This window comes from Alexandromys fortis, unplaced genomic scaffold (genome assembly GCF_014885135.2).
Source record: "Alexandromys fortis isolate MF-2015 unplaced genomic scaffold, M_Fortis_MF-2015_v1.1 scaffold_177, whole genome shotgun sequence".
NCBI lineage: Eukaryota > Metazoa > Chordata > Mammalia > Rodentia > Cricetidae > Alexandromys > Alexandromys fortis.
The window spans coordinates 436,918-456,987 of NW_026068056.1; the positions used below are offsets into that span (position 1 = coordinate 436,918).

The following is a 20,070-nucleotide window of genomic DNA, read 5'->3' on the forward strand; positions in this document are numbered from 1 at the left end:
CCAATAAAACTCCTTTTTAATATTTTGCCCACTTTTCTCTTGTTCATCTGTCTTTTGTTATGGATGAGTAAAAAATGTCTTCTCCCTACACTATTTTAAAAACATTTACCTACTCTATCACGTGAATAGTTTTCTTGAGTAACTCACCTCATCAAAACAGATCCAAGAATAGAGAGTGTGAATAGACTGAAGAATTTGAGTTTAGGATCGCAAGCCTTCTACAAAAAGAGCCTGAGGCCCAGATGATATCACTACAAAACTATGCAAATCCAGGCTTCATTTGTTCATAAAGCAGAACTGGTTCAAATACTTCCCAACGCATGTTATGAAGTCAATAATGCTCTTACTTTAGAGCCACCACGCAAGCCAAGAACCAAACTAACCAGTATCTCCCATGATCTCGGATGCCAAAGCCTGAGCCAAGCATTGTCAAATTAGAACCAAGACTCTGGGAAGTGGTGCATTATAGCATGCGCAGCAGGCCTGGTCCTGGACTTGCATCTAAAGACACAGCTCATTGGATTAATCAAAACTCACGTGGTAACTTCACCGTTTGCTGAAAAGCATTCTGGAATAGTCAACAACCTTTCAAGGTAAGACTCTCAACAACTGAGCAGTTCAAGCTCACACTCTGACCTGCAAAGTCTGCTTATGAGAGCTCTCACAGCTACTCTCAAGCTTGAGGGTGAAATGCTGCCCCCTACCTGACATCAAGAACAAAGCCAATGGGCCTCTTCAAGCCTCTCTGGCATAGTCCCTGATAATCTGAACGGAAGTGCACATCGCCTTGTGACCTGACCTAGTTTTGGAAGTGAAAACCCTCTTAGGGAATATTTTTCCCCAGTGGGCTAGAACTAAAAAGCACATTGAATAAAGCTTCAATAATGAAAATTAATTTTACAGTAAATCAATAGAAATGACTGAATAACAGTAAAGTGATTATTACAATTCCATAAAACGCCAGAAAGTTTGTGGCTGATGGATTATAGATGGTGATCAAAATCCATCTACTAAAGTGACTTCAGTGTCAACAAGACTCTAAGAAGATGTAAATGAGTTGTTTGGGGCCAGAGGAATGAACTGTTCTGGTTAACTCTTGTCAACACAACACGAACTCGGGTCAGTTTGGAAGTGTGAACCTCAGCTGAGAAATTACCTCCTGAAGATTCGGCTGTGGCAATATTTATGGGACATTTTCTTGACTAAGTATTGATGTGGAAGGACCTCATCACTATGGGAGGTACCACTCTTAGAAAGATGGCCCTGGGTTCTATAAGAAAGCAGGCTGAACAAGCCACAAGGAATAAGTCAATAAGCAGCACTTGTCCGAGGCCTCTGCTTCAGCTCCTGCCTCCAGGTTCCTGCCTTGAGTTGCTTCCCTGACCTCCCTTCATGATAGACTCTAATTTGTAAGAACTCTTTCCTCCCCAATTGGTGATGGTAGTTATGACAGCACCAGAAAAATAGCTAGGACACTAATATTCCCTTCATCCCAGGTGCCACCTCAGCTTTGAAAAACTTGACCTGTCTGCATGGAATCTGGAATCCACAGATGAGAGAAATCACAGGGCATTTGTCTTTCTGAGTCTCACTTATATCCCTCTGTTGGATGATCTCCGGTTGATTCCCGGTCAAAGCGCATGACATGCAATTGAAGGAAATTGTCTTACTAAACTCATCATTAGATAGAGTGAGTATACTTCAATAGGAAGATATTGAAAAAGCTGAAGTGAGAGTCAAAGAAAGGCCAGAATGCCACAGCAGCAGCAGTCGTCGAGATGAACTGTGCATCTGTTGCCATAGTGTCCTGATCCTCAGTACTTCTTTAAGCTTGAAATTTTTCAGAAAAGCAAGGGTGTAGACTGGGCAGCACAACTGGGAAAAGCAGGACGAGCTTCAGGCTTGACTCATTGCACCCAAGACTTGCTGAAAATCTCCAGACACCAGCAGAAGGTAGAAGTGCCAAAGGGACAGACACAGGTGTTGGGATGGGATGGAAAGCCATAAGCTAAAGCCTGAGTTACAGGCCTGCTAGCATGGAGCACACTGCAGGGAATAACAGAGACCTTGTCTCGACCAAGGTAGAAGGTGAGGACCCACACTCTGGGTGGTTCTCTAACCTGCATGCCTGCACTGTGGCACATGCATGCCTGAACTCACATGTATGAATGCATACATGCACATATGCATTGCACACCCAAACACACACACCGAGGTGCGTGTGAACACACACACAAACACACACACACAACCACATCGAACTCCAGGAACACAAGGGTTGCTGACGAAGCTTTGAGATCACATGACTTATCACTGAGAGAGTAATGGCATCAGAATTTCCTGGGACATTCTGGGTATAAATAGATAAAATTTAGTCCTTGCCTCATGCACAAACAAGTCCTCTCCATGCAAACTAAAGCCTCATTTTTGAAAAGAAAAATAAAAAATGCTCATCTTGTTTTTACTAACCTGCATCAAGTGTACATGAAAATGGATTTTGTTATGGCTTTTCATACATGTATACAATGTCTTCTGATCATATTCTCTCCTGGGCCCCCCACTCCTCCTTCTCTCTGCTTTCTGGAGCGCTCACCTTCCACTCTTTGTTTTCGGCAGTTTTGTTGTTGATTTAACTTATCAGGCAGGTTAAATGAGCAGCTATGGCAATGGCTTCCCTACAGAGGTGGAGGTTCCTAGAACAGATACTGTGCTGTGGACAGAGTTAGGAGTGGCTGCTAGGGCCTCTCACCTGTGTCACTACGCACTGTTATATCCTCCAAGGTGAAGGCAGGTTTGGCTGTCACAGATTTGCCAATTGTTAGGGCTGGTTAAGAGTGTTTGCTACTCCTGCAGAAGACCAAAGTTCAGTTCCCAGCTCCCAAATTAGATAAACTGACAACCACCTTGAACTCCATCTCCAGGGGGTCTGACATCCTCTTCTGACCTCTAGTAGTATACACACACACACACACATGCATGCACAAAATATAAAAGTAATCATTTTTTAAAAATTCACTCGTAGAAACTAGAAAATGAAGAGAGATGGGTTCGTGTCAAATTTGTTAGTGACCCCTTTTTGCAGGCTTTGTATAAAAGCAACAAGCAGCAACCTCCCGAGTGCTTTCCTATGTGGAAACTTCAAATTTGTCATGTAAGACTAAGGCCACTGTGCTGATGGCCGTGAGTAAAAATGTCATGGCTTGTTTGCTCCAAAGGGGAAGAATAGGGATTGTGTGACATGCAGCAGGAAGTATTGACAGGACACCCAAGTGTCAGCCTGCACCCAGCACCAAACTCTCAAGTATAATTTACATAATGCGTGCAGCGGATTGCGTTGGAACCAAGCAGGCTATGCAGCAGCCTTCCTTCTCCCCATATCTGTACCTACCTGACTTCTTTCTATTAACTCCCTGTTCAGAATGGTCCAGTCTGCGTGCCGCTTTCCAGCCAGCTCTTGGGTGTAAAATGCCTTTGCCGTCCAACCAACTCAGTCCCGCACCTTCACGTTGCCCCTCTCCAGGCTGTGCCCTGTCTTTCCAGCCACAGTCCCACCTGCATCCCGTGCAGGCATAGATTTGCATATGCTTGTACACTGTCTAGCATGTGGTTTGTTATTATGGGTGTGTGTGTGCGTGTGCGCGCGTGTACCCGTGCAGGCAGGCACATATGTACAAAGGCATGGAAAGCAGACATCTGAGGACACTGTCCACTCTGTCATTGAGACAGGATCTCTCATTAGTCCAGAGTTCACTGAATAGGCTGGCTAGCCAGTGAGCCCCAGGGATCCGACCGTCTTTGCCTCCCAAAAGCTGAGATTAGACACATGCAACACCATTCCCAATATTTTTAAGTGAATTCTGGGTTCATCTCAGGACATTATACTTTCAAAGCAAACATTTTACTCACTGAGCATCTCCCTAGCCCCTAAATATCAATTATTAAGGGAATAATTGGGATTTTGAAAAGACCAGAGTCATCACAGCTGATGATAGATTCCAAAGATGTCCCTGGCAGGAAACTGGGGGACTCACACCAGGAGCTGACAGACAAGAGTGAAGTTTGCTTTCAGGGTGCGGCCATGGGTAATCTCAGATCCAGGGAGCTGTCAGTACCTTCGCCACCAACCGTCTACTCCTGTGTAGTAGCAGATTCCATCTGCTTCGTGTATCCACTCCGTATGCCTTGCCCAAGAAAGTCCTCCATAGATGCAACTGCACACATGTGCTACGCTGTCTGTGTGGAGCAGCGATGGCTCAGAGATGAGCGTCCTGGAGGCCACGCCTGGAGAGCTAGAAGTAGGCACCGCATTTGAGAGGTCCCTTTCTGAGATGAACTATGCAATTCATTTCCCATGCACGTCCGTCAAACACTGAGGGTTTCTGGGTGGCTCATGTGGTTTTTTTTTTTTTCTGTTTCCCCTCTTGTAGATAAAGAAATCATCTACAGAGAACGGAAAGGGAACGTCATACTGCGGAATGTTGAAACCAATAATTCTACGGTTTTAATAGAAGGCAAAAAGATTGTAAGTACTCTCTCTAATGACCAGGATTATTTCAGAGGGATTTTTTTCTCCTCCTGCAAGTCAATAAAGCAGAAAATGACTTTAAGTTTCAACTTTTGGTTGAGCCGAGGGGAAGCATTAACTTGTAATACCTCTGGCTGAGTAAGTAAAGATATTGGGAAATTGAAAGTTCACTAATTTAATAAGTTGAAAGCCTGCTTCCTTGGGGGGGGTGGATCCTGAAAATTCTTCCACAGGTGTTGGAAGCAAGTGTTGCATATCAAGTATAATTGAAAGATAAAGTCCGAAGGCTTTCACACATTTACAGAACAATCGCAATAAAGCCCACAGAATAATACTTCAGGAGAACTTGCTCAATCTTATTTAAGAAAGAAGAATCTTCCCCTGCTCAGGGGATATTGACTCAGGTGCCATAGCTGTATCATGATAGAGAGTACAGTAAGGGTTTTTTATCATTTAAAAATAAGTACTAAGCCGATCTGAAGGTATTGCTTTTTCATCCAGGAAGCCTCGTTTTGGATTTGTGTATGAAGATATTTGTAAAACTGCCTGATTCACTACCAGAGATCATCAAAAGGGGATTGACTTCCTTTCTTTGTTTGCAATGCCTTCGCCCTTGGTGTTAGGGACAGTGCCCCTGTGAACCAAGGGTTGATCATTTTCTTGCCTGGTTTCCTTGGGGCAGTAAAAAGAGGAAGCACATGAATAGTGAGACCTGGAAAATGGCCAGATGTCCAGGTCAGAGTGATGATAAACCAGCCGGCTAAGACTTGAACCTGTGGAGGAATCCCAGGCTGATGGAATGTGGAGCAGAAGAGCTTTAGAAAAGGCCAGCCCGCCCCAGAGAAGGTCACTGGCAGATGAGCCTCTAGGAGTCCCAGAAGCATTGGGTGGCCAGGTCCAGGAGCTCTGCCTAAGAGGAGTGTCTTCTTCACTGACCGCCCCTCCTGGCCCCAGAGAAAGCCGCCTCTACTCTTGGCTTAGTCTGTCACATTTTTCTATGACATTTCTTTCTGCTCTGAGGATACTATGTCTTTAACATAGCTGCATCCTGCTTTTTATATAACCTGGCCCCACCCCATGAGGGTTTCATTCCCAGAATCATTTTGAGGTTCAATCAAATTATATTGTTCATAGAGGACTAGGAGAGAAGACTGTGCCTACCCTGTTGCACTAAAAGATCATTTGGGGTAGAATTATTAAAAATTTATCTGACTCAGCCACTTCAAATACTAAAGTTACAGAAACATTTTTAAATGTTCATCGGGAAGAGAAGGCACTCTGCCTGCTGCTGAGGGGAGAGTCATTTCCACCTTAAGGTGTGGTTTAGTCCAAGCCAAGAGGATATTTATAGCCATACATACAGAAGACACAGAGTGCAGCCCCTTAGGTGCCAGAGAGATGGCTCAATGGTTAAGGGCACTGGCTGTCCTTCCGGAGGACCCAGGTTCCTAGCACCCCATGGTAGTTCACAGCTGGCTATAACTGCAGTCCCAGAGGATCCAGTACCCACTTTTGGCCTCCTCAGGTAAAAGGCACACATGTCGTGCACAGACACACATGCAGGCAAAAACCTATACACGTAAAATAAAAGTAAATAAGTCTTTTTTAATATAATTTTTTATTGAAAAAAAAATTTCCACCTCCTCCCCACCTCCCATTTCCCTCCCCATCTCCCTTTTCCCTCCCCCTCTTCCTTCTCCTCTCCCCCTCCCCCCACTCCTCTCCCCTTCCCTCTCCAGTCTGAAGGGCAGTCAGGGTTCCCTGCCCTGTGGAAAGTCCAAAGTCCTCCCCGCTCCATCCTGGTCTAGGAAGGTGAACATCCAAACTGGCTAGGCTCCCACAAAGCCAGAACATGAAGTAGGATCAAAACCCAGTGCCATTGCCCTTGGCTTCTCAGCAGCCCTCATTGTCCGCCATATTCAGAGAGTCAGGTTTTATCCCATGCTTTTTCAGTCGCAGTCCAGCTGGGCTTGGTGAGCTCACAATATATCAGCCCCACTGTCTCCGTGGGTGGGTGCACCCCTCGTGGATAAGTCTTTAAAATCAGTAGTTTTTAACAGGTCATGTTTGACCGATGTTGTCTTAGTCAAATAGACAATTTCAGAATCTACTTTAGGTACAGAAAAAATGTCCCCCTCACACATTAACTGGCTTATTCCATTTACCGGTCTTTATTGCCCTGAGATGTCACAAATGCACTAATTTACAAACATTTATTGGACACTGAATACATGCAATCTGATCATTGGAAAATTTTTCACTCATTTAAATGCTGCCAGAAACAGAATTTAAAAAAAAAAGAAGAAGAAGAAGAAGAAAAACACAGAATAAATGTCACTTAGTGGCCTACACTGTAATTCAGATGCAAAATCTGGGTTTAATTCCTTCTTAGTTGCTTAGTTGCTTCAAGTGTCTGGACTCCTGTTTCTTCTTTTCCAAGTTGAAATAATTTCTCCTGCCAGCCTAGAACATGGCAGGCTGCCATGAGACCCAACAATAAGGAACCTGCAAACCCTGTGTCTTCCCAAGGTGAGGCAGGGTGAAACCAAAGGAGCAGGCAACATGGAGTGTGGGCATGCTCCACTCTTCTCATTGGTGCCACCAAAACCCTGGCAAGAAGCAAATTAAGGGAGGGGAAGTTTATTTGAATGGATGGTTTGCAGAGGGCATAGTCAGTCATTAAGGGGAAGGTGTGGCAACAGTCAGCCCTGTGGTGGCTGGATCTCACAGTAGGTCCTGTGGTGGTGGATCTCACAGTAGGCCCTGTGGTGGTGGGATCTCACAGTAGGTCCTGTGATGGTGGATCTCATAGTAGGCCCTGTGGTGGTGGGATCTCACAGTAGGTCATATGGTGATAGATCTCATAGTAGGTCCTGTAATGGGATCTCACAGTAAGTCCTTTGGTGATAGGGGCTCACAGTAGGTCCTGTGGTGGTGGGATCTCTCAGTAGGTCCTGTGGTGGTGGGGGCTCACAGTAGGTCCTGTGGTGGTGGGATCTCTCAGTAGGTCCTTTGTTAGGATCTCACAGTAGGTCCTGTGGTGGTGGGATCTCTCAGTAGGTCCTTTGTTAGGATCTCACAGTAGGTCCTGTGGTAGTAGATCTCACAGTAGGTCCTTTGGTGTATGGATCTCACAGTAGGTCCTGTGGTGGTGGATCTCACAGTAGGTCCTGTGTTAGGATCTCACAGTAGGCCCTGTGGTGGTGGGAGCTCACAGTAGGTCCTGTGGTGGTGGGAGCTAACAGTAGGTCCTGTGGTGGTGGGNCAGTAGGTCCTGTGGTGGTGGGGGCTCACAGTAGGTCCTGTGGTGGTGGGAGCTCACAGTAGGTCCTGTGGTGGTGGGGGCTCACAGTAGGTCCTGTGGTGGTGGGGGCTCACAGTAGGTCCTGTGGTGGTGGGATCTCACAGTAGGTCCTGTGGTGGTGGGAGCTCACAGTAGGTCCTGTGGTGGTGGATCTTACAGTAGGTCCTTTGGTGGTGGGATCTCTCAGTAGGTCCTTTGTTAGGATCTCACAGTAGGTCCTGTGGTGGTGGATCTCACAGTAAGTCCTTTGGTGTATGGATCTCACAGTAGGTCCTGTGGTGGTGGATCTCACAGTAGGCCCTGTGGTGATAGATCTCACAGTAGGTCCTGTGGTGGTGAGATCTCATAGCAGCTGCTTATTAACAGCTCAGTGGATCAGGAAGCAGAGACTAGTGCTGCCTTTAACCCTCAAGGTTTAATTTCCAGAGACACACCCACCTCACAGGGGTTCCACAGTCTTCCCCAAACAACTCTACCAACCCTGTAGGGGACATTCTATAGCCAAACTTCAATCCCATCTGTTGATCAATAGGTGGTCCATTATTATCTGAATTCAAGTTTGTTAAATTACTAAAGGCAGCCCGATGCCCCTGTGAGACCAATTGTAATTTCCAGGTTAGTTTGTTTGTAAAACAAGTGGAGAAACAGAAAACAAACTGTGAATTCTGTGGTCAGCTAAATTTTAAAATATATTCTGCAATCTTACTAATCACATTCTTTTTCCTATGCCAGTTAGAACAGATAAATTTTATACACATGCTTCTAGCCTCTTCCCTAACTCACAGTGATTGGACGAGAGGGCATGTGACCCTCTATCTGCCCTGTAAAAAGGAGCCAAGTCAGTGTCTTTGGGACAGAGTCACACTTGGGCTGAAGCCAGGCACTGGTGGTACAGGCCTTTAATCCCAGCACTGGAGACAGGTGGAACTAGAGTGAGTTCCAGGGCAGTCAGAGAAACCCTACACAGAGAAACCCTGTCTAAAAAAATAGAAGTTAGGTTGAGTGCTGGCCTCATGTGTGGCATGCCTTACCCTTCCCAAACAGCGTCATTTAGTGAAAAACTTTAACACAGTAATTGAAGGAGATACTTGTCACGCTGCTGTGGCAAAACACCTGCAAAATGCAGCTTCAGGAATAAAGGGTTTATTTTGGCTCACTGTTTAAAGGGGTTACAGTCAGTCACAGTGAGGACAATGTGGCTGCAAGAGCTCAGTGCAGCCTGTCATGTCGCATCCACAGTCAGGAAGCAGAGAGTGATGAACACCTATGTCCAGCTGGCCTTCTCTTCATTCTGTCCAGGATTCAGACTACGAACGGTGCTGCCGCATTTAGAGTGGGCCTTCCCACCTCAGCTAACTACTGCAGACAATCCCTCACGGACATGCAGAGGTCTGTTTCCGTGGTGATTTCTAAATATTGCCAACTTGATAGTCAATATAGTGATTACAGGTCTGCCCCTTGCCACTTGACACCCATGTGTCACTTTTAAGTCATCGCCTTCAAGCCGTGTCCCTGCAGACTCACGACCATCTCATAGTGCCTTCAGTCTGACTTCTCCGTCTCAGCTCTGCTTGAGTCCAAATCAGTCTGAGACTGAAGGCAGCCACTTACCTGGGAGCTCATGGAAATGAAAATACTAGTTGCATATTTCCAATATACAGTGGCACAAAGCAAACATTCCCATTCCAAAAGAAAGGATCAGGAGAATGCCAAGAAACGGTCAGACCAAAGAGAAACCAAAGTCAAGCAAGGGAAATGCCAAATCTTCTGGCTCCATCTCTAGCACCTGGGCTTGTGATGAAACTATCTAGGTTCTAGTGGACACGTGTAGCTCCTCCCACCCAGCTCTGCTGCCCTAGCACCTCTCTCTAGGGTCACCTTCACGGTACCTACAGCTTTTGTCAGCAGACAGCCTATTGTGCTAGCATCTCCAGCATCCTGAGGTCTCCAGTGCATCTTAGGCTTCCCCTTCATAGCTGTATGCATAAACCTCCTTGCAGATGCTCCAACCTTTTCACACATTGCCTGCCAGTAGCTCTCTGGAACCATGGTACAAGATCCCTTGATACCTTCGATTTCACATCTTCCCTGCCTGCAAGACAAGTACCATGTGGATTATACTGCCAAGTTTTGCTGTGGACTTGGGATAGAGCCCATCTCCCATGGACCACAGCTGCAGCTGCCTCTGTGCAGTAACCTGAGAGAAACATTCTCCAGACAGCTGCTGTCTGGAACCAGGAACCCCTGTGTGGTGGTTCGAATAGGTATGGTCCCCATAGGCTCATGGGTTTGAATGCTTGGTCATAGGGAAGTGCTCCTATTAGGAGGTGTGGTCTTGTTAGAGTAGGTATGGTCTTATTGGAGTAGGTGTGGCCTTGTTGGGGGAAGTGGGTCCCTGGGAGTGGGTGTTGAAGTCTCAGAAGCTCAAGTCTAGCCAGTATATCTCACCCTGGATGTAGAACTCTCAACTCCTTCTCCAGCACCATGCCTGCCTGCACATGGTCATGCTTCCTGTCGTGATGATATTTGGACTAAACCTCTGAAACTGTAAGCCAGCCCCAATGAAATGTTTTTGTTTTCCTTAAAAGAGTTGCCCTAGTCATGGTGTCTCTTCACAGCAATAGAAACCCAAGCTAAGACACCCAGCAAAAGCATTCTCAATTTAGGTTCCTTCCTTTCAAATGAATTTGCATTTTTACAAGATAGAGCCTTTGGTGGGCTGGGCTGGCAAGGACTTTTTCCTGAACAATTACAACATCTTTGCCAGCACATCTTTGGTTGCAGCTTTTAGTTTTTTTAAGCTATTTTTCATCATCAGACTGCACATTTTTTGTTTTGTACCATTTGGTCTTTTTCATGGTAAATGTAGATAAAAGTAGTATGAACTATGACCACACCACAGCCTGAATGCTCTCCTGCTTTAATATTTTCTCCACCAAATAAATCAGTCCATTGTTTTACATTTCTATTTATTTATTTTATGGTGTTGGGGGAGATGCCGCTTGTTGGTTTCCAGCCTCCCAGCTAGCTTAGACTCAAAATAATCACACATATACTTTATTAATTAAATCACTGCTTTGCCAATTAGCTCTAGATTCTTACTGGCTAACTCTTACATATTAATTTAACCCATTTCTATTTATCTGTGTATTGCCACATGACTGTGGTTTACTGGCTAAAGTTTCGACTGGTGTCTGTCTCCAGCGGCTCCATGGCATCTCTCTGACTCCGCCCTTCTTCCTAAGCATTCAGCTTATTTTTCCCCACCTAGCTAAGTTCTGCCCTGCTATAGGTTTAAAGCAGTTTCTTTACTCATTGATGGTAATCACAGCATACAGAGGGAAATCCCACATTATTATGGGTATAGATGTCCAAATGTATGTCTGTCTGTGTACCACACACATGCCTGGTGCCTGAGGAGCAAAAAGCATTGGATCCCCTAGGACTGGGTTTACAGAAGGTTATAAATTGCCATGTTAGTGCTGGGAACTGAACCCAGGTCCTCTGGAAGAGCAGAGTGCTACTGATTGCTGAGCCATCCTTCCTGCCCCTAGTCATTATTTTTTATTTAATCTCCTTCAAGCTCTCAGCTATAAGGTCTGCTGCGGCCATAAGCTGTGTTTTATAACCGTGCACCAAACAGAACAGAGGTGAGCAGCTCTCTAGAAACATCTGTATGAATAAAAGATGTGGAGGACCCATTCAGCACCAGGGTCATGACCTAGAGCTTTGGATCTGCCTTTCCACTGTAACTGCACTCAGAGGCCACAGGACCCCTGTTGTTTGTAATGTCTGTCCCAGTCCTGGCTCTCAGGAGTGTTGTGATGGTAAGTGAGAGATTACACGTACCATGATGGAAAATACAAGTCCCATGTAGATTCCAGATACTGGTCCAACCGGAGAGTTTAGGCAGTGCTCAGGATGCAGGTAAAAGGAGTAGGATTATCTAAACAGGGAGACCCAGAAGACAGCCAAGGCCACAGGAACGTGGATCCAAGTGTCCAGGCAGCAGTTGATGGCAGAAGCTGGGTGTCCCAACAGCAGCAGCAGACAGAAGAATCTTCTTCCTAATTAGGCATGAGCTTCTGCTGTACAGAGGAAAACCAAGTCCTCAAATGCCGATAGTGTCACCAACAGTCAGGAAATAAATTTAAAAAATGAACCCAAAGCAACTTGAGTTCAGAGGTATAATTGGTGTCTCAGGAATTCTGGAACATTCTATTACTCTCACCTTAAAAATAACTTAAGTATTATCTTATTTTCATTATCCTAAGAAGACACTGTGTCAGCGAAGATGTTTTTTGATATATTACACACCCTCTTTCCTGAAAAGTGGGCAGTGTGAGGAAGCCATCTCCCCCTGCTGGTGTTACAGCATAGGTCTGGTGGTCATGTGTTACCTGGAAAGTCTAGTGAGTCTCTCCTCTGCTGAACAGAGACTGTTTTTCCTCTCCTGCCCTGCTCCCTTCCTTGACTCCCCCTTCTTTTCTCATAGAAGTGTGCTTAAAGTGGCCTTACTACATCTTATTAATGCAATTAAATTGGTTTTGTAGGCCCTAAACTCCTAAGGACTCTTAGCACTAACTCTAAAGTTCTTCTGGAACAAAACAGAACATGAGTTCTTGGATGGAGAGGCCTGTGGCCTGTACTTGATACTTACCTCTCTCTCTCCAGCTGGGTTGTTGTTAGTATTGTAACCCCTCTCTGATGAGGAATCTGAGATGGTCTATGATCGGAACCTTGGCTTCACCCTGATACACCATCTGGTGATTCTGCAGGGCAGGAAGATGGCTGTACTGGCTTGGTTTTCTATCATAGAAATGGAAACGAGAGGTGCCGGGTTCAAGAGGGGGACACTGAGAGGTATTGTCCTCCAGCGAACTTCTTTATTAGGAGAGAATTAAGAGTATGTACAGTACTGTGGACTTCTGAGGAGAGTCCTCACAGAGTGGGAGAGAGAACCTTCCATTCCAATAGATAACATGGGGCTTCTGTTTTCAAAGGGTCCTGAGGGAGGGGAGAGTTCTCACACCATGCAGCTGGAGAGTAGTCAGGGGGAAACATGGGGGTTGGCTTTTAGTGACTACAGGATCACAGCACGTGCTCCCTGTCAGCTTCTGGCAGCAGATTGGAGGGCAGCAAGGCCTCAGGGGATATGGTTGGGTCTGTGGGGTTTGTTGTCTGACTTCTGCAATACACATGCTCATTCTGTGCCCATTTTATTGACGATGCCAGTGGCAAGAGCAACACCTGTGGTCATTTAAATTGTGCCAGACACTTAGGAGGAAGCCTAGAAAAACATTTCAAAAGCAATACAAAATTTTGTACATCTCGAGTCACTCTGGGGAGTTTTTCACTAGTAAACAATTCGAAAGGTACAATGACTTACATTAACACAAATCCCCGGCACTCTGAAGATGAGATGTGTGGATAGAAATGGTGAATTAAGATGTAGCCCTTAAAACAGCAGCTCCAGAGGCACTGGGGTAATATGAAAACAATTCATGATGCTCTATAAAATACATGGAAGAATACATGCAGGGCGCCTACATCTCCGTGAGTAATGGAGGACATCATCATTGCATCAGAAAGGCCAGGAAATAAATATTAACCATGCAGTCAGTTCATCTTGCTGACTGGCAAAACTCTGTGTTGTTTTCTAATGTGATTTAGACAGCTGCTGTCTCATGGCATTTATTCAGTAATTTAATCTGATTCATGAAATTTGAACCTCATGTTCCAAAGAGATGAGCCATTGCTGCCCTCCTAAGATGAACACGAAGGACTGTGCGGATGCCTGGAAGTTCTTAGAAGAGAGAAGCAGCTGTCAAGGAGGCATTTCTGCCATGCTTCTCCCTGTCCTTGCTCTGCCTTGCCTCCCTGTTAACTTACTTTATTATTAATCACTTATTTTAGCCACCAAATTAACATTCAAGTAAAATGGCATTTTGTTTCTCTAACATACATCTTTTTGATTTTATATCACCATTAGACATAGAACTGGAATTTTATATAGGTCTCTTCAAATTAATTAATTTTGACTCTTCACAAGAGGGGTGTAATTGGGCAGCTGCTCAGAGGCGTTTTCCAAAGTAGAGCAGCCACAGCCTGCAGAGGAAGTGCAGGAGTCCTGGGGAACAGACCATTTCTTTCCTCTTCCTGTTTCCTTCCTCCCATGAGTCACTAGATAGTCTCTGTCACTTGCTTCACTTTAATTAATTTCTACCCAGGACTTCATGCCTCCTGACTTGTGGGGCAAGAACTATGTCCTTGCCCTCTGCCTCTTACCATTTCCTGTCCCTGAATCCAGGGCACAGCTGTACCCGGGAACAAAGGAAGATCTGATGGGCATCATCACAGGAGGGAAGCAGGTCGGCCCTGGGGGCCCATGGGCCATGCTCGACTTCAGCTGCTGCACCCAGAGCTCACTGTGACCTGAGCCCACATGTGATGGGCATGTGCTGACATTGGCGATCCAGCACAGCCTGAAGGCAATCCCCCATCTGAGGCTGGGTTTTGATTAGTGTGAGAATAAACTCTAGAGGGGAAAATAACCTTGTCTTTGCTGTCACATAGGAGCTGGCAGCTTGTGCTGTCCCTCAAATGTTTTGCTTGGCTAGGGACTGATTTATTTCAACTTGAAATTCAGATTGCTGGCATCTACTAAAATATAGAAAGATCTGGTGGCCATGGTTCATTTTCTCACAGAAAGCGAAATACAGCAGGAGGACATGTCTCAGCCTCCTGAATGGGAACGGGGCTGGGTGGCCCCACTCCCGACGCCTACCCTGCCGGTCCAAGTTCAGGTTCGCTCTTCCCAACTTAGTTAAGATAATCTCCACAGACATGACCACAGACCAATCTAATGTAAAAAAAAAAATATCACCAAAACTCTCTTCTTTGATAATTCTAGATTCTGTCAAAATTGACAACTCAAGACAAGTGGTGCCAGAAGGTCTATGGGGTGAGGGACTGGCAGTTCTTCACACTCTGAGCACCTACGGTATGACCAGAGGGGTCCTAAACACCACACAACCATGGCCTCATGTAGCTGAAATTCTCAGGAGACTTACAAGTCAAAATACTCAATGATTCTTGTTTTATTTTATTTCTATCTTATTCAGGGTTACCAGTGTTGTCATGAAACATCATGACCAAAGAAACTTGCGAAGAAAACAGTTTATTCCACTTGTATTCCCACAGCACTATTCACCACTGAAGGAATGAGCGCTAAAACGGAGCAAGATCCTGGAGGCAGGAGCTGATGCAGAGGCCATGGAGGGTGCTGTGTACTGGCTTACTCCTTCTCTTTTTCCTCCACCTCCTCCTCCTTGTGGGTTGCTCAGCCTGCTTCCTTATAGAACCCAGGACCACCAGCCCAGGGATAGCACCACCCACCATGGGCTGGATCCTCCCACAACCATCCCTAATTACGGAACTGCCTTACAGCTGGATCTTAGGGAGTCATGTTCTCAATTGAGATTCCCTCCTTTCTGATGATTCTAGCTTGTATCAAGTTGGATAGAACTATGTAGTAATGAGGCAAGCAGGTTGCTTTTCATCCCGCCTGGCTCCCGCACAGCTAGCTTAGCCCCAGAAATAATAACGCACAAACTGTATTCATTTAAACACTGCCTGGCCCATTATATCTAGCCTCTTCTTGGCTAACTCTCATATCTTGCTTTAACCCATATCTAGTAATCTATGTATCACCACAGGGTCATGGCTTCTCAGGAAGATTCTAACCCATGTCCATCTCAGGCTGGAGCTTCATGGAAGTTGCCTGACTTTGCTTTCTTTCTCCCAGCATTCTGTTCAGTCTACTCCGCCTAACTATGTTCTGACCTATCAGGCCAAGCAGTTTTCTTTATTAATTAACCAATGAAAGCAACAGATAGATAGAAGATCCTCCTACATCAGAACTAGTCAGGATAATTATTTAAATTTTTTGAGAATTCCATACGTGAGTACTATATTTATATCATTTCCACCCCTCCATCTCCACCCTTCAACTCTCCCTCTGTCCCTCCCAACTCTACCACCCCTCTTGGTTTGCTCATATTTGCAGGTGTTTAGGACTGATCAGTTGGGATCAGGTGACCTATTGGCAGCCATTAATTTCCTGTAGCTTTTCATCTAAGCATAGGGCCTCATGATATTTTAATTTTTCCCGTCCATGTTGGCATGTTAGCTGGTTTGTCACTGGGCAGGTCTTGTTTGGGTGACCATATTGTTGGTACTTTCATGGGTGCTACTCCCTATAGTATATACAAGACACTTTCGCAGGGAAGATGCCTTGGCCTCTGGCTCTTGCCATCTTTCTACCCCCTCCTGTGCATTTTTCTCTGAACCTTAGTTTTAGGAGTTGCATTATAGATGCACAGACTGGGGCTGGTCACTTATGCTCTGCACTTTCACCAGTTGTAAATCTCTGCAGTAGCCTCTATCTGCTGCAAAAACAAGTTTCTTTGATGAGGGGTAAAAGCTACACCTACCTGTGGCTATGAGGATAAATATTTAGGATATAGTTAGCAATTATATTCATTTAAGAAAACAGCAGTAGCAGGTTCCCCTCTAGGGTCTGTGACCTCTCCAGCCACAGGCAGATGGTTGGGTTTGAAGAACCAGGCATGAACTCCCTCATGCTGAGCTGCCCTTAAGTTCTATTAGATGGCTGTCTACCCCCTAAATCTGATGTACTATTGCACCACTGGAGATATCTTCTTGCCACTCTGGTCACTATTGTGGTACACAGCTTTACAACTGGTTAGGAGTATTGATTGCTTTTCTCCCTTGCCAGCTTGCATCATACCTTCCAATATTATGAGAGCCAATCCTTAGGGAAGAGGCTTCTGGATCAGTTACAACTCAATTCCTCCAAGCCCTGTGTCTGAAGGAGGTAATGTCTCCAGCAGAAAAGATCAGAAAATAAGAAGCTAAGTTGTTTAACTTGTGGCTGCTATCTTGGAGTGAAGAGAGCTTTGATTAATTCTACAGTAGAGTGCCTTGGCTCCAGAGGACACCCTCCAAGATGCTGTTAATGCCTGCATCCATGAGCTTCACCAAATCCTATGGCCAAAGCTCTTTCCACCCTCGAGGAGCACACCACTGCCTTAACTCCCAGATATTGAAGAATGACAGACAGTAAAGCTAGCACACACCTCTTTCCTTTTTCACGATTTCATGGGTAGGGAATTCATTCCTATCATGGTGTGAGGTTTGTTTCTCTTTCCGCACCAAGTTGGGAGCTTTTCTCCTAAAGGAAGCCTGTTAAGGACTCTCCTTGGCACACTCAGATTGCCAACCTTGAGCTATTTTTGTGCCTTTAGATCATGCATCGTTGTAATGGTCAGTCTGAGGTTCCTGCTGAATGATAAATGTAGAAGGACCCGCTTGTTCATCCTGGTCACCCGGCCAGCTTAGCCCTGAAATAGCCACACAGAAACTGTATTAATTAAATCACTGCTTGGCCCATTAGCTCTAACTTCTTATTGGCTGACTCTTACATATTAATTTAACCCATTTCTATTCATCTATGTATCACCATGAGGTCGTGGCCTACCAGCAAAGTTCCAGCACGTATATATCTCTGACAGCGGATCCATGGCATTTTGCTGACTCCACCCTTCTTCCTCCCAGCATTCAGTTCCATCTTCCCTGCCTACCTAAGCTTTGCCCTATCAACAGGCCAAGGCAGTTTCTTTATTCATTAGTGGTAATTACAGCACACAGAGGGGACTCCCACACCATTTCCCCTTTTCTGTTTAAATAAAAAGGAGAGCTTTAACATAGCAAAATTCTAGCAAGAATTACAGTTACAATACTTATATCTACTTTATCTTTTATCATAACTAAGGAAAACTATAACTATAAATTTTTAACTCCATCAAAGACTCCAGAATAATATAATATTACCTAAGTAAACAGGAAGTACATTGTAAGCAACTTCCAAAACTCTAAAAATGACAGCGACATCTTGCTGCCTGGACCCAAAGTTCTTCTGTACTATTAGGGCATCCATCTTTAGCCTGTAGGCCCATAGTATCCAGCAGACTTTTTCACAAAGCAGGAAATTTTAAAGACAGTTCTACCTATACTGGCAGTTTGTCCATCACATTTTTATGTGTCCTGCAGAATGTCTAGCAGACTCTTTCATGAAGCAGGAACCCCAAAGGGTACATAGATAGGTAATCTTCAACCACTTCAAAGAGCTGTAGAATATGGAATTTAAATAAATTAGGGTTCTGTTGAAGTGAGACACAATTGCTCCTGGCAGCACCGATCTATTCCCAAGAGAATGTTGAGCACTGAAGACACTCCACTTGGAGCTTGTTTTCTTCTTGGCAAAACTGGCCTTTGGGCAAAGAAATGCTTATACCTCAACCACTGACAAGGTACATAGTGTCCAGAAATGGATAAGCAGGACTGTCAAATCTTGCCAAGATGGGGTAAAACAGTTTTGAAATTTTTCCTGCCTCTGAAAATGGTCTGTCAGTTGTTCTATGCCTTAGCCAAAGTTGGTTGCTTCAACATTGCAAATGAGACTTTGGGTGATTGCCCAGGTAGCCAGTTGTCTTTGTCATTTGTTGCCCATTTTGGAAGTTGCTTGATTTCACTTCCTGTTTACTCAAGTAATATTATTTCCCTTCTCAGATCTTCAATGAGATTGAAGACTAGATAGTTGTAGTTACTTTCCTCTCATGACTTGGCCAATTTATTTATTATACAAGACTTAAACTCGTTAGGATAGGATAATTATTAAATATACTTGTTCTTATTGTATATAATTTTGTATTAGGCTTAGAAATCTCTTATTTAAACAAAAGGGGGAGGTGCTGTAGGAAGTCTTACAGCCAGTGGTTACCTGCCCACTGAGGTGTGGCCTCTTATACTATCTATGCCGATGTAGAGCATGCATCCAGCCTCTTCGGTTTCTAATCTCCGGTCAAGCAGAGGGTTCTGATTTGTGAATCTACCCCTAAAGAAATAACTGTCTATTTCTCAATTCTAAGCTGGTGTGGGATTTTCTTTTAAGTATCCTTCTTCAGATGAAGGAGTTGGTAGTGTGTATGCTATAGAGTTTGCTGGGCAAAGACACAGTTCACACCCAAGGCAGACAGCACCTGACCGCATGCATTATGAGACCCCTCTTTAAATGAGTCACTTCTAGAACTTTCCATTTACTATATTCAGACCATGGTTGATCCTATGTAATGGATGCTGTGGAGCGCAGACCACAGACGAGGGGCCTGCTATAAGTCATAGCTCAGGCTCGTGGAGGACATCTGTTTCTTAGCAGGCTGAGGCTGTGTTTCACCTCTAATAAGGGTGCCCTGCTGCTGTACTGTGGTTGTGGCTTGAGGGCAGGCTTCTCTCTAAACTCCTCCTCCTTTCTCCCAGCATTCATTTTAGTTTTCCCTGCCTAGCTCTGTTCCACCCTATCAGGCCAAGCCAGTTTTCTTTATTTATTTAATGGTAATCACAGATTTAGTGGTGAATTCCAAATCACCTCCTCTTCTTAGCTTTTGTTGTTTTGATGAACCAATGAGTTTCCTTAGGATTGTTTAGCAGCCATGGGGAAAAGGTTAATTAAAAGAATGTGGACACCTGACCAGTCGCTATACCACTGAAGAAATTTCTCTCCCTTCCTCATCAACTACTCATGCCCATAGATCATGGGGAAACACATGGCAGAGGCATCCTAAAGAAGAAAATATTTGTTTTGGCTCAGTCCATCATGGCACAAGACATGGAGATATCACTCCCTTTTCAAGTTGCAGCAACAGGAGCCCATCATGGTGGACTAAGAAGCAAACAAAAGGCCTTAAAACTAAGGTGGGCAGTACCATCAAAGGCCTACCCCTAGTGGCCTGGTTCAGCCAGCCATGTCCTATGTCCTAAAGCTAGGGAACAATCGTTCAAAACACAGGCCTATGGGGGACATTTCCAACTCAAAGCACAGCCTCATATATGAGCCTGAGCACCTGAGATAGCCATGAAGTCCGCACACTTACAGTAGCATGAGCTCTGTTGCTTAAACTAAAAGCATACGAAAGTCATCACACTCAGACTGATGGCAGCAGTAGCTTTGCCCTCTTGCTGTGGCTGGGCCTGATTAATACTTTCTGACTGTTCATATCGGTGGCCAGATGGGAACAAATATTATTTCCACTTTACAGAAGCAGGAGCAATTAAGAAATTCTCAAACTTTTCCATAGAAAGTTTGATGTAAACAGGATGC

The 20,070-nt window shown here is 44.8% G+C and overlaps 1 protein-coding gene across 1 annotated transcript in view; it reads left to right on the forward strand.

The window, feature by feature from the left end:
• The window catches only part of Dpp6 (dipeptidyl peptidase like 6), a 434,651-nt gene that overhangs the window by 173,442 nt on the left and 241,139 nt on the right, over positions 1–20,070 (forward strand). The window contains exon 4 of the mRNA XM_050119955.1: positions 4,428–4,522. Within this exon, the coding sequence (XP_049975912.1) occupies positions 4,428–4,522 (95 nt within the window). The remainder of the gene's footprint in view (positions 1–4,427; positions 4,523–20,070) is intronic.